The sequence below is a fragment of the Orycteropus afer genome, unplaced genomic scaffold (genome assembly GCF_000298275.1).
Source record: "Orycteropus afer afer isolate SDZICR_OR568_19922 unplaced genomic scaffold, OryAfe1.0 scaffold00924, whole genome shotgun sequence".
NCBI lineage: Eukaryota > Metazoa > Chordata > Mammalia > Tubulidentata > Orycteropodidae > Orycteropus > Orycteropus afer.
In genome coordinates this window covers 26,509-41,065 of record NW_006922511.1, presented here as the reverse complement: position 1 = coordinate 41,065, position 14,557 = coordinate 26,509, and the positions used below count along the sequence as shown (strand labels likewise).

The 14,557-nt window shown below is 41.7% G+C and overlaps 1 protein-coding gene across 1 annotated transcript in view; it reads right to left on the bottom strand.

Moving 5' to 3' along the window:
* PHEX (phosphate regulating endopeptidase homolog X-linked) overlaps positions 1-10,197 on the bottom strand; it is a 361,355-nt gene extending 351,158 nt beyond the window's left edge. The window contains exons 1-2 of the mRNA XM_007958328.1: positions 10,080-10,197; positions 645-713 (exon numbers count right to left, since the gene is read on the bottom strand). Coding sequence (XP_007956519.1) covers positions 645-713; positions 10,080-10,197 — 187 coding nt within the window. The remainder of the gene's footprint in view (positions 1-644; positions 714-10,079) is intronic.
* Positions 10,198-14,557: the final 4,360 nt, after the last annotated feature.

The window sequence follows — 14,557 nt, the reverse complement described above, 5'->3', positions numbered from 1 at the left end:
GCGGTTCAAACCCACCAGCCACTCCTTGGAAGGAAGGTTGGGCAATCTACTTCCATAGTGATACTGCCTTGGAAACCCAAGGAAGGGTCGCTATGAGTCGGGTCGGACTCAATGACACACAACAACAACCAGTTTCAAGGAGTAGGAACCCCAGGGGGTGACAGGACAATGTAGGGCATGTCATTACTGACTCTGTTTCTCCATCTGCCTGGAACTTTGTGCTGTCTCCTCCTCTAGTGCCTTCCTGATAAGTTTTGGTTTAGGTTGACGATGCCCGATTCAGAATGTATCTACTTACAATAAATATATTTGGTTACACTAATTTTTGGTGTTTCTCTGCCTATTTAGGTTTTTGACAGATCATAAAAATAGCCATTCAGCCTTCCAGCCCCTTCCTAATTTCCTTATAATGACACCTGGAATACAGCACAGCTGGGTTTTTGCAAGGAAAAAAAAAAAACAGGAAACCTATGCTCACTACTTTACACTGAGACTTGAAAGTAAACTTAAAATTTCATCAAAATTGCATTTAGTACTGGGTGAACTTCAAACAAACAGAACACTAAAAATACCACCTGTTTTCTCTTCCACTCACCAAGGTACCATAATTATATCTTGACACAGGATGGAAAACTGGGACTTACCAGCTTCAATGCATTCTGGCGTCAAGCAGTACTCCTGTTTAGCTTGGAGACTTAAGAAACCTTGACTCACTGAAAAAAAACCAACCAAAATAAATCAATTACTGACTTGCAACAGACCACCATCAGGTAAACCACCACCAGGCACGTATGCAAAACATCCTTCTGATGTTTAAAATGTTTAAAATGTTGTTTAAAAATCCAATTGGCCCAGTGTCACTGAACCAGATTCTGGCTACTAGCTAAATGACTAGACAGATTCTTGGCTGCTCTGGAACTCAGTTCTCGCTTGTGTATGAATGGGTACAACTAAACCAGTGGCTCTCAGAGTGTGGTCCCAGCAGCTGCAGCAGCTGCATCCCTTCACCAAGGAGCTCGTTAGAAATACGAATTATCCAGCCCTACCCCTGAGGGAGATGGGGGCAGTGCTGGCTCAGTGGCAGAAGTTTCATCTTCCAAGCAGGAGACCCTGTTCCATTCCCAGTCAATGTACCTCAAGCGGGGGTAGTCACCACTCGCCTGTCTGTGGAGGTTTCCGCGTTGCTATGATGCTACACAGGTTTCAGCAGAACTTCCAGACCAACATGGACTAGGAAGAGAGGCCTGGTGATCTACTTCTGAAAATCAGTCAATGAAAGTCCTATGGATCGCAACAGTCTGCTCCCCATCCAATCGCAGGGATGGCCCAGGCGGCATTAGTTCTGTTATGCGATGGGTCTCCATCAATTTGGAACCACTAGAGGGCAGCAAACATCCACCTTAGACCAACTGAATTAGAAACGCTAGGGGTGGGGCCCAACCACTACGTATTAACAAGCCCTAGGGAGCTCTGGTCCTCAGAAGGAAGATGGGGCAATCTAATTCTGTAGTGATACTGCCTCGGAAACCAAAGGAGGGGTCGCTATGACTCAGTCCGACTCGACAGCACATAACAACAACCAGGCGAAGCGGATCTGATGTAAGCTCAAATTTGAGAACCCTGCTCTAGATACTCTTTTCCATGTCTGATTATTTGAGGTTTAAATCCTATAATTTTCTCTTTATGACTGTATCGCTGTTTGGGAGATGGGAAATTTTAAATGAATTGCTAAAAGAGAAAAACTGAGAGACAGGAAATGACAGATTCCTTTCAGTATATAGGAAAATTCACAAAGGTCGCTGACCAATGTAAAATGTACCCAAGAACACACACAAAGAAATAATGTGGAGACACATTGATTGCAAAGTCATACAGATTCTCCTTTGTGATAAAGACATATATTAGGCATACTAAACCAAAACCCACTGCCAGTGAGTTGATTCTGACTCATAGCAACCCTACAGTACAGGACAGAACTGCCCTATTTGGCTGCTAACCAGGTCAGAGGTTCAAACCCACCAGCTGCTCCACAAAAGGCTGATGGGGCAATCTACTTCCATAAAGGTTTATAGCCTGAGAAACCCAACAGGGGTCGCTGTGAGCCACAATAGACTTGAGGGCAGTGGGTTTGGTTTGGTTTGTAGAGTTTCCGAGGTTGTAATTGCTATGAGAGTAGACTACCACATGTTTCTCTCGAGGAGCGGCTGATGGGTTCAAACCGCCCCCACCAACCTTTTGGTTTGTAGCCAAGCACTTTAGCCACTGTGCGTGCCATCAGGGCTCTTCATTTATACTAGCTCACAGTTTATCTTATGTGAAGAAATTTACTTTAGGTATTTCCCTGGCCTCTTGAGAGAGAATTCTAAAACTTTATAATTTCCTGAGTAGTTAACATGCTTTCATCATTTAAAAGCAGCAGCCCTGATGGCGCAGTGGTTAAGTACTCGTCTGCTAATCAGAAGGTCTGTGGTTTGAACCCACCAGCCGCTCCACAAGAGAAAGATGTTGCAGACTTCCGTAAAGCCTTGGAACCCCTAGGAGGCAGTTCCATGGTGTCCTATAGAGTCACTGTGAGGGGGAATTGACTCTATGGCAACGAGTTAGAGGGTTTTTCTTGTTATCATTTTAAAGCCTCCTGACTATACCTAAGAATCTGTACAAATGAATAGGGGGCCAGTAAGGCCACAGACCACCTAGTACCCTGATGCCAGCTGATCTCAGTAAGGGCAGGCATGGTTCCATCAATCACGTTAAATTTAGCCTTTGGTTTTCTCTTCTATTTCCTCCTCTTTTCCTTCATTCTCCTCATTGTAACTACCTGCACTGAGCCATCTGTTTTTCTAGAAACAAAATGGTCTCCCTGTATGCATACAGATCAACTTTTCAAATAAATCTGGTGGTGGTTGTGAGGTGCCCACAAGTGGGTGCCAATCATAGCGACCCCATGAATGAAGCACTGCCTGGTCCTGTGCCACCCTCAGTCACTGCAATGTTTGAGCCCATTGTTGCAGCCACTGTGTTAATCCATTTCCTTGAGGGTCTTCCTCTTTTAAAGTGGCCCTCTACTTTACCAAGCATAATGTTCTTCTCCAGGTCCTTCATAATAGAAGTATGTCTGTCCCCCCATTCTCACTTCCAAGGAACATTCTGGCTGTACTTCTTCTAAGACAGATTTATTCATTCTTCTAGCATATTCTGAAGAATATGCAATATTCTTTACCAACACCATAATTCAAATGCATCAGTTCTTCTTCTGTCTTCCTCATTCATTGTCCATCTTTCACATATATTGAGGCAATTGAAAATACCATACTTTGGATCAGGAGCTTCTTAGTCCTCAAGGTGATATCTTTGCTTTTTTAACACTTTACAGAGGTCTTTTGCAGCAGATTTGCCCAAGGCACTATGTCCTTTGATTTCTTGACAACTGCTTCCATGGGCATTGATTGTGTATATAAGTGAATTGAAATCCTTAACAACTCCAATCTTTTCTCCCTTTATCATGGTGTTTCTTATTGGTCCGCTTGTGAGGATTGTTTGCTTTATGTTGAGGTGCAGTCCGTACTGAAGGCTGTAGTCTTTCATCTTCATCAATAAATGCTTCAAGTCCTCTTCACTTTCAGCAAGCAAGGTTGTGTCATCTGCATGTCGCAGGTTGTTAATGAGTCTTCCTCCGATTCTGATGGCATGTTTTTCTTCATACAGTCCAGCTTCTCAGATTATTTGTTCAGCATATGGATTGAATAAGCATGGTGAAAGGATACAACCCTGATGCACACTTTTCCTGATTTAAAACCGTGCAGTGTCCACTTCTTCTGTGTGAAAGACTGTCTTGGTTTATGTACAGTTTCCTCATGAGCACGATTAAGTGTTCCCTCTCTGTTTTAGGAACTCAGTGGTATAGTGGATAAGGTATTTGGCTGCTAACTAGAAGGTCAGCGGTTCAAACACATGAGCTGCTCCATGGAAGGAACATGGGGCAATCTACTTCCATAAAGATATAAAGCCGCAGAAACCCAGTGAGGGTTGCTATGAGTCAGAATTGACTCAATGGCCGTGAGTTTAGTTTTGGTCTCTGGTATTAAAAGTTTTGGTGCTTTGATGTTTTTCTTTTTCCTTAACAGTACAAACTACATGATTTGGAGCAAATTCAGAGTGGAAGGAGAAAGCTAGCACATGTGACATTTAGAGTTGTGGATCTTATCTAAACCATCCATGCAGATATGGCCTCAAAAGGCAGGGAGTAAAGTTATACTGTATATATATATCCTCCCCCCATGAGGAATATGCAGCTTTGAAGACCATGTCTCTTAAAAGCCCTAATGGTGGAATGGTTAAGGACTCAGCTGCTAACTGAGAGCTTGGTGAGTTGAACCTACCTAGTGGCTCTGCAGGAGAAAGACCCGATGATCTGCTCCCATAAAGATTACAGCCAAGAAAACTCTACAGTTCTGCTCTGTCCTATAGGGTCACTAGGGGTCAGAATTGACTCAATGGCATCCAACAGACCAAGCCTCTAGTTACTCTCACTGAAACAAAAAAGACAAAAAAGTATGCAACCCAAATAACTTTTTTCCAAGGGTTTAATTTCCCCATCTGGCTGGTGACATTAAGTGGATTTGTGCAGAAGTCCAGAAGGGAGCCCTATTTTTGAACTCCAGGTAGCACTAATGTGTCACTTCACTAGCAGCCTGGGCATCAGCTAATATGACTTTAGATTTCAAAAATATCTTTGGTAACTGAGGAAATCATGAGGAAGTCATAACTGCTGTGTTCTATGATCAGTGTCAAAGGAGTCATTTGGAGATGTAGCTGTGGGGAGATGGGCGACGGGGAGAGACTCGGAGCAGGGCTATCTTGGCATCGTCAGCGAGGAAGCAGGGTCAGAAAGGTGGGCGGAGCCGATATTCTTGCTAGAGATGAAATGCCTATCAGTCACTTGCCAGTGTGGTGATTTTTATTATTTATTCCCCTGCATTTTAAGAGGACCAGTTTTTGCTTTGTTCTTTTCTCTGCTGGCATGCTCCAAACAGCTTTTTCACCTCTGTTACACTATAGCCTCATGAAAACTGCCTATGGAATATCTCGGGCCTATTTTTAAGGAAAAAAAAAAATGTGTCTTTGCATAAAGTTGCATTTTGGTATCTTTAAAAAGAAAATAAAGGTAAAAATATATACGTGCAGCATAAACTTAGAATGGAATATTCCAATGTGCCTGGGTAGTGGAACAATGGGAGAATTTTTGTCTTCAGTCTACTTTTATATTTTTATACCTAATATTTACCAAATATCCTATAATGAACACGTGTTATCATTTTATAATGGAAAAGGAAGCTTTATTTTAAATAATGATAATTGCATTTTTATGATTCTTGACAATTCCTTATTTTATTTAAAAAGCTAGTGAAATGGTTAATTGGAAGGCTTACTCCTTTCACGGAAAATAAATCTTGACCTAAAACTCCCAACGAAGCAAAACTAAAATCAGATATTCTTTATCTGATGGTGAGTAAAAGGAAGGTTTAAATTAAATTAATTGGGACACAGACAGACCTGAACCCTCAAGGAAGAACATACCCAAGGGGCATCATTTAAGATCCTGAAAATAAATAAGAATGAAAAAGCCCTGTTAATGTGAAGACAATAAGTGAATAAAATAAGAAAGAAAATATTTTAGTATCAATAATTAAAATGTTCACAGGGAAAAGGTAACCACAGAAAGGAAGTGGGGTGAGAGCTGTCTGTCACATTGTGGGGATGGCAATCAATGTCATGAAACAAAATGTATATGAACAATTGAATGGAAAATGAATTTGCCCTGTAAACTTTCACTCAAATCACAATAAAAAAAATTAAAATGTTACTTTTTATGGGTTAGGAGTTTAAAAGAAAATTAAAGAGCAGTTCCGTTTCTCCTTCTATATTCCTCTACAATGAGTAGAAGTGACCTCAGAATGCAGTCAAGGAATCCATAGACCAAAAGAGCATGAGAATGACCAAAGAGCAGGGCTCAGCAAACTGTGGCCCACGGGCCAAATCAGACCCACTGCCTGTTTGTATATACCCTGAAAGATGAGAATGGTATTTTCATTTTTAAATGGTTGGGTAAAAATCAAAATAATAATAATATTTAATGGCATGTGAAAACTATATGAAATTCAAATTTTAGTGTACTTAATAAAGTTTTATTGACACACAGCCACACTCATTTGTTTACATACTATCTATTCCCTGCTCCAACAGCAGAGTCGAGTAATTGACACAGACTGGGGCCCACAAAGCCAAAAACATTTCCTGTCTAGCCTTATACAGAAAAAGTTTGCTGATCTCTGCTTTAGGGAGACAGACTGTAGGGTGAAGAGGAGAAGAAAATACACTTTAGAATTAACTGGTTATAAGCATGTAGTTAAGGAGCTCTGGTGATGTGGTGGCTAAGGGTGGCGGTTCAAACCCACCAGCCACTCCGTGGAAGAAAGACTGGGCAATCTACTTCTGGAAAGATTTACTGCCTTGGAAACCCAACTGGGGTTGCTATGAGTTAGAATCGACTTGATGGCAGTGAGTTTGTTTTTTTTTTGGGAAACATATAGTTATAGAGGGAGCTCTGGTAGCATAGTGCCTAAGGTACTTGACTGATAACCAGAAGGCTGGCGGTTCAAACCCACCAGCCACTCCTCGGAAGGAAGGTTGGGCAATCCTACTTCCGTCATGATACTGCCTCGGAAACCCAAGGAGGGGTCGCTATGAGTCGGGTCCGACTCGAAGGCACATAACAACAACACAAAATAGTTGTAGACATAGTGGCTACAATGGCAGGCTCAGGTATAGGAAGTATCATGAGGCTGGCACAAGACCAGGCAGTGTTTCGTTCTGCTGTGCATAGAGTCAATATGAGTTGGAGACGACTCTATGGCACCCAACAATGACAACATAGTTATACCTGACTGTGGTAGTTAAGATTGTGTGTAAACTTGGCTGGGCCTGGTTTTGAGTGGCTGGGCAGCTGGATGTGGTATAATCAACTCCATGATGGGATCCGCTGTGAAAAGCTAATTAGTTGGCTTCGGGATGTGGCCTGCTTCCAGTATGTAAGGAGATGCTTTGAGAAAAGGTCTTGAGCTTCTTGGCACATCTGGATCCTGCATTTGGCCAAGTCATCAGTGGCCTGCCATGTTGCCTGCCAATCTTGGGACCATTTCTGGACTTGAACTAGTGGCCTGCTGTGTTGCTTGCTAATCTTGGGATTGGGCCATTTCATTTATTGACCATGGCTTTGTCAGCCTCAGCAGCCAGCAGCTGCCCAAGTTAAGAGAAGCTTCCAGTTTCAGTGGTCCAGAAGCAAGAGGCAGCGCTGAAAGCCAAGGCTGAGGGGCTGGCTCCTAGAACTCTGACTTCTAGCCTTCTACACTGTAAGAGAATAAATCCCTGTTTGTTAAAGCCATCCACTTGTGGTATGTCTGTTATAGCAGCACTAGAGAACCAGACTCTGATATTTTAAGTTCTAGTGCTCGAAATTCTCTGAAACCATCTCAAGGTCCCTGGCAATCACCAGCCTTTGAATCCACCAGGCACTCTCCAGAAGAAAGATGTGGCAGTCTGCTTCTATAAAGATTACAGCCTTGGAAACCCTATGTGGCAGTTCTACTTTGTCCTACAGGGTTCCTATGAGTACAAATGGACTTGATGGCAACAGGTTTGGTTTTGGTACTTGAACTTCCCAATGGATGTGGTCACCTGAAACAGTGCTTCTCTAACTTTAATTTGCATATGAATTTCCTAAGGATGTTGTTACCATGCAGATGCTGAAGCAGCAGATCTGGAGTAGAGCTCAAGCTCCCAGGTGATGCTGATGCTGATGCTGCTCTGCTCCACAAACCCCACTTTGAGCAGCAGGAGTGTAGAAAGGCTGCACCCTTCATGTACCCTTATTCTACAACATCATCATCTGAACTCCTCGTAGAGAGTCCACTAAGAGTTAGATGAGTGTACCTGCTAGAGGGTTATTTTTTACTATTTTATGCAGGCCTCCTTACCCATATATGGCATTGACTGGCTTGATGAATTTTGTTGTCATTGGCTGCCCTCAAGTTGGCCCCTGACTCATGGTGACCCCATGCACAGTGGATTGAATAATTGTGGTCCATAGCTTTCATTGGCTGATTGTTCAAAAGGAAATCACCAGGCCTTTGTTCCTAGTCTGTCTTGGTCTAGAAGCTCCACTGAAATCTGCTCAGTATGACAGCAACAGACAAGCCTCCGCTAAGAGACAGGCGGTCACTGCACAGGAGATTCCTAGGCTAGGAATCAAATCCATGTCCCCCACATGGATAGCAAGAATTCAAACACAGAACCAACACTGCCTCCAAGTGATACATTTTACTCTCCTCTGAAAAATTGAGAGCTTTTCCAAAGAATCATGTTCCCTCAAAAATAAAGATTTCCTGACACTGAGGATGTTCCAACTAATATGGCAGGACTTCAGAATGGAACCAGAAAAGTCGAGTGTCAAAAAGATTTCCAGCAACAATAACATCATGAAAAGAGAACATATTTTTATATAAACAATAATCATTTGGATTTTTCCAGATTGGGAGTGTTTGTGAAACAAATAATCTAACCTTGTAGTCACTCCCCACATAGCCTGGACTCCTTGGCATGCCCGTAACATTTCTTCACCCGTTTTGAATTTCAAGATAGGACACTCATCGAAATCCCAAGTGCTGAGAAATCTCACAACAGTATTCAAGAGCCACTAATTCAGTTGCAGAAACAGGAGGGTTAGCTCTACCAGAGAGCAATAAACACATCTAATTTCCTAAATCTTTAGCCACAGAAAACATGGAAAGGTGGTTTGCTCATTTTAGAAGAGTTTTCAACCACACAACCCTAACTCTTTTAAAGTTTAATGACTGGTTTTCCCCTGCCAAAATCAACATGGCCTCCTGCATCCGGTATATGCCAAGGAATGTCTCCAGGCTTGCTACACTGTAAAATGCACCTAAAATTTTCCCAGTAGAGCACTTGTTCATACATAACTTTCCAGCTAATCAAGGATTAGGAGTCTGTGAAAAAATAATTCAAGGAGCCCTGGTGGCACGATGGTTAACTGTTCAGCTGCTAACCATAAGGTTGGTGATACAAACCTACCTAGTGGCTCGAGGGAGAAAAGATTTGGCCATCTGCTCTGGTAAAGACTATGGCCTAGAAAACCCTGTGGAGCAGTTCGACTCTGCCTATGGGGTTGTTATGAGCCGTAATTGATTCATGGCACACAACAACAATGAGAAAAATTAAAAGAATAATAGTCAAGAGTTCATAATGCCTAAAAGTTTAGAGCATCCTTTACCCCTTTCCAAGATATTTCTTTCTTTTTCACATGGATAAGGTTTTATCGTTATATATACTCTCTGGGTACATTATAATCACCAAGAGTCATTAAGCTAATTCAATCAAAATATCCTTTAAATCTTAGGAGGAAATCCTTTGTTTTCCCTCATATTAATTTTTAAATCAAACAGAAAGCCAGAGTTAAAATTTCCTCCCACCAGTGTCACTGTATTATAAAGGAATTGAATAATACCATTAAAGATGCCTTTTAAAGGCCCAATTTGTATTTTGTGAATTAAATTTCATGATTTGTTCAGGCAAACATTAACCAAAAAACTCAAATGGAAAGAAATTTCATCATGGTTTTGCTCACAATGCTAAGTAAAGCCTTTCCTCATAAAATACATAAAAGTCTCTGACTATGAATTCATAAATGCTCATTTTGCTAAATGGAATACATAAATTATTTTTTTTGCAACCAAATCCTCCAGCCACTCAAAGCCACTTTATACCCACTTCATGCTTTAGATTGTACATTGGTACCTGAATGTATTTATTTATTTAGCCTCCTAAAAGAAAAAAAAAAAAAATCCTACTTTTTCATTGGCATATTTAATAAAAACTCAGATGTATCACTTACTGACATAAGGAAATAACCCTACACCTGCATTAGAACAACATTTGCTAAAAGACAGCACAACAAAACCTCACCATACACACCCAATTCTCTTGGCCTCCAGCATGACACTTACCTAGAAAGAGGAGAGTGCCCAGCACCACGGTGCCAGCTACGGACACCACCAGGGCAATTCGAGTGCCTCTGCTGGCCATCTTCCCAGTCTCCACATTGCTCCCCGTTTCTGCTTCCATCGGAAGGGACAGAGACAGCACACTAGAAGAAAGTCGCTTCTTGTGGTTTGTTGGCTGGTCTCAAGAGTCTCGAAGAGGTTGACATCCAAAGTTCTGTTACTCTTCTACTAATGGACAGCTCACAAAAATTTCCATTAGGAACTCTCCCCTCACCACTCTTTCTCAAATAATTCTTCCCAAACGAAATAAAAGAAACTCAAAATATTGGTTGCCTTAGCTTTCCCCCTGACTAGACAAAACAAACAGTGGTTGCTTTATCTCGATGCTCTCCCTCAGCAAAGTCCCTCACAACTGAACGCTTGGCAGGCTCTTCTCTCAGGCGTTCGGAGTGTACATGTTTTACTATGTTGCTGAACAGATGTTTTAGCTATTTAAATGTATAGTCACTTGGGGAGGAAAAAACAATTGTCTTTATCAAAACTGGATTCTCATCAAACTCCCCCAAACCATGATGAGTGAGGGGGCAAGGATTCTCCCAATCCACTTAAAGATTTAATTAATCAAGTAACTCTTTTGCAGTAATTCAGCTGACCTGAATTATTTTCATCACAGATAGTCTTTCAGTGTGTGAGTCCCTTTTTAAACCCTTCTAAGAGTTCCTGGGATATCCTGTAGCATTTTATTTTGGGAACTTTGTGTATGATAGCATGTGCCAAAAATCAGAGTCATAGTCAAGTGCAGTGCAAAGTAGCAATTAAGACAACCTACGGGGGCTGATGTTTTGGGCTGGAGCCTTTTTTAAGGGAAAAGAAAAAGCACTTCCTCTTTATGGTGCTAAGAATTGCACAAAAGACAGTTAAGTATATAAATTAAACTTATTAGCAACCACAAAAGATATGGCAGAAGTTGTTTTTCCCTGCATGTTTTCATGAAAAGTACATCCAGGTACTTTGTCCTCAAGCCTCACTTGGGCAGCCATTGGTTAGTACATTTCTGGGTTTAATTAAAGCATCCATTAGAGCAGATTCCCAAAAATTAATTCAAAAGTCATTGGTTTCACTAGAAAAACTGATTAATGACTGGGTCTTTGACTTCTTTCATTTCTTTGATTACAAGAACAACTTAAATTATGAAAATCTATTTTCTTCATGGTGAAGAATGACTGATATTCTGATGCTACTGATATGTATCCTATCTTTCTTATCTAATGATATAATGACTTGACCCAAGACCAAGACTATCTTTGAGGAAAGAAAGTCCAATGACTTTCTTATCCAATGATATAAAACAAAACCAAGCCCATTGCCATCAAGTTGACTCCAACTCATAGCAACTCTGTAGGACAGAGTAAAACTGCCCCATAGAGTTTCCAAGGCTGTAAATCTTTATGGGAGCAAACTGCCACATCTTTCTCCCATGAAGCAGCTGTTGGTTTTGAACCACTGACCTTTTGGTTAGTAGCTGAGCACTTAACCACTGTGCAACCAGGGCTCTGATGATATAAAACTCACTGCCAGAAAGTAAATTCTGACTCATAGCATCCCTATAGGACAGAGTAGAACTTCCCCCATAGGCTTTCAAAAGACTGTAAATCTTTACAGAAGTAGATTACCTCATCTTCTTCCCATGGAGCAGCTGATGGGTTTGAACTGATGACCTTCTGGTTAGCAGCCTTAACAACTACACCACCAGACCTCCTTTCCTTCTAAATGCTCAAAAGACAATGATACTTGACATTTTGGTATACCATTTTCATATCCAATTTTAAACTTGGGTTCAAACTATATACTTGATAGCAAAGATGTTTTTATCTTACTTTTACAAATGTGAACCCTGAGAGTCAAGGAATGGCCTCAGGGCACTGGAAAACCAGAAGATGGAAAGATAAGGGTGGTCACAGCCACACAAGCACCACACGCAAATCTACTTGTTCCCTTCCTTCCTCCAAATCTGGACTGACTTACAATGGTGGCCAGTTGCCACCTGGGGATAGCCTTCCCCCAACTGGATCTGGTGATTCCCCCCAAGGTGAGAGCATTTGGAGCCTACCAGGAAGTACACCTATTCCCTCACTTAACAACATTCATTCATTCCTGAAGACCCAACTGCTTAGTGAAAAGCTATTAAACAACAACAACAAATTCCATTAACTGTAATAGAAAAATTATGATGCCTTCTACCCCCAACTAAGGTATGCAAACACAGATAGAAAAATATTTTAACTGAGAGATGGAAACAAGTCTATAAAAGTAATAAACAACTTCGAGATGTTGAAAATACAGTTTGTTCATATAATGTAATATAACGAAGGTTTATTTTACTTACCACAGGAGGAAAGGAAGACTTGAGAGTGGGTGGAGATTTGTGGAGGAAGAGTGTGAGACCTTCATTCATCACAGGTGCAATCTTCATTGTGTACCACTGTCTACATTAATTTTTCAGCCTTTTGAGAGATGATGATTATCTTGCACTAAAACTGGGCTTAAAAATAGTTATTGCACAGAAAAAAATGTTTTAAAATCTATGACAGGTTTTAAAATTTATGCACAGGGAGACAGTTCAGGGGGCAGGAGTGCATGGAGGGATGGACACAAGAAAGAGGTAACTATCTGGAGGAAGTGGGAGGGGAGCTGTTGCTTTGAGGTAAATTTTAGTCAATGTCATGAGTGTATGTGAACAGTGGGGCTACAGGAGGTGCAAGTGTGGATGGAGTTGCTGTCTCCCATCAGATAGGGCAAAAAAAAGAAAAGAAAAGAAAAATAACAGAAGAAAAACAGAAAAAGAAAAACATAAACTAAGGGGTCACTATGAGTCAGGTCCGACTCGACAGCAAATAACAACAAAAACAAGAAGGATGGGGGAAAAAAGAAGAAAGGCAAAACTAGTACAAACAAAGGAAGGGAAAGAAAAGAAAATGAGAAATAAGAATACTGGGGGTTCAGGCTGCCCAGTTGGTGTTACTGGCAGCTGAGGAGGTGGTGGGCAGCAGGCTACCCAGTCCAGGACAGCATGTTCTACTGGCCTAAGGTGGCAGGGAGTGTATGCCCCCAAATGTGGAGATGACATTCACGAAGCACCCAATCCACAAGGGCATGCCTCTACCCTCAAGTGAGGCAGGGATGGCGTGAGGGGTGTCAAAGCCACCAGGTGGGTGGGGGTGAGGGATGGCCACATTTCTGGTCACCAGGAGGGTGTGGGGAATGAAGGGAAGATACCTTTCTGGTCCTAGTCACTAGTGTGGGCACTGGTGCATTCCTGGGCTTGCAAAAGTTCAAAATGGCCACACTTTGTCCCACCAGTTGACAATTCACCACTCCGTATGTCTCCTTATTCACTGTTTTTGTTCACTTTCATCTTGTAGTCGGTATTTGATCTACTTCTTTATCCTTCCCTTTGATGCTCAGGGCCCTAAGATCCTCATCCAGAACAGTTTGATTTGTTTTCTTGTGTCTTTGTTGTAGAGGGTCTGGGTAGCTTGTCTGCCTAGTCCACTATCTTGCCAGAAGTCATGTAGGGTGTATCTAGAGTCAATCTCTTTTGGGATACAACCCAAAAAAATAAACCAAACTCACTTCCATTGAGTCAGATCTGACTCATAGCGACTCCTCCTTGGGTTTCCAAGGCTTTATCTCCAGAAGTAGAGATACAGTCTCCTTCTGAGGAGTGGTTGGTGGGTCTGAACTGTCAGCCTTCTGGTTAGCAGTCAAATGCCTTAGGCATTACACCACCAGAGCTCCTTTTTTTTGACATATAAAGGAGATTAAATAATGGAGGAAGAAAGTAGAGATGGAGGAAGAAAGATGCCAAGCTACATGACCACCCAGGAGTAGAAGCTCAAAAGAGACAAAGACCTTCCTCCAGAGCTGACAAAGCCAGAAAGCTTTCTTGTAGAGCTAGCACCCTGAATTCAAACTTCTAGGCTCCTAAATTGTGAGAAAATAAACTTTTGTTTGTTCAACCTACCTATTTGTGGGATTTCGGTTATAGCTTGTTGTTGTTGTTGTTATTTGCCATCGAGTCGGCCCCGACTCATAGCGACCCCTCCTTGGGTTTCCGAGGCAGTATCACTACGGAAGTAGGAATGCCCAACCTTCCTTCCGAGGAGTGGCTGGTGGGTTTGAACCGCCAGCCTTCTGGTTAGCAGTCAAGTGCCTTAGCCACTATGCTACCAGAGCTCCTTCGGTTATAGCAGCACGAGGTAACTAAGACAGTCAGGGAAACTGATGAGTGTGTCTTTGCCTAAAGCTGTATTGAAATTTATGGTATATTGTTTAGTGTGTTTTGGGGTAAAAAGTCATCATTCTGCCAAACAGGGGAATGGTCAAAAAAAATTATAACTTCTCAAGATCTGTGTAAGTTAGTCAACAGAAAAGTAACTACGTAAGGTAAGTCTGTATTAATAGGCTGTTCTGCACCCACT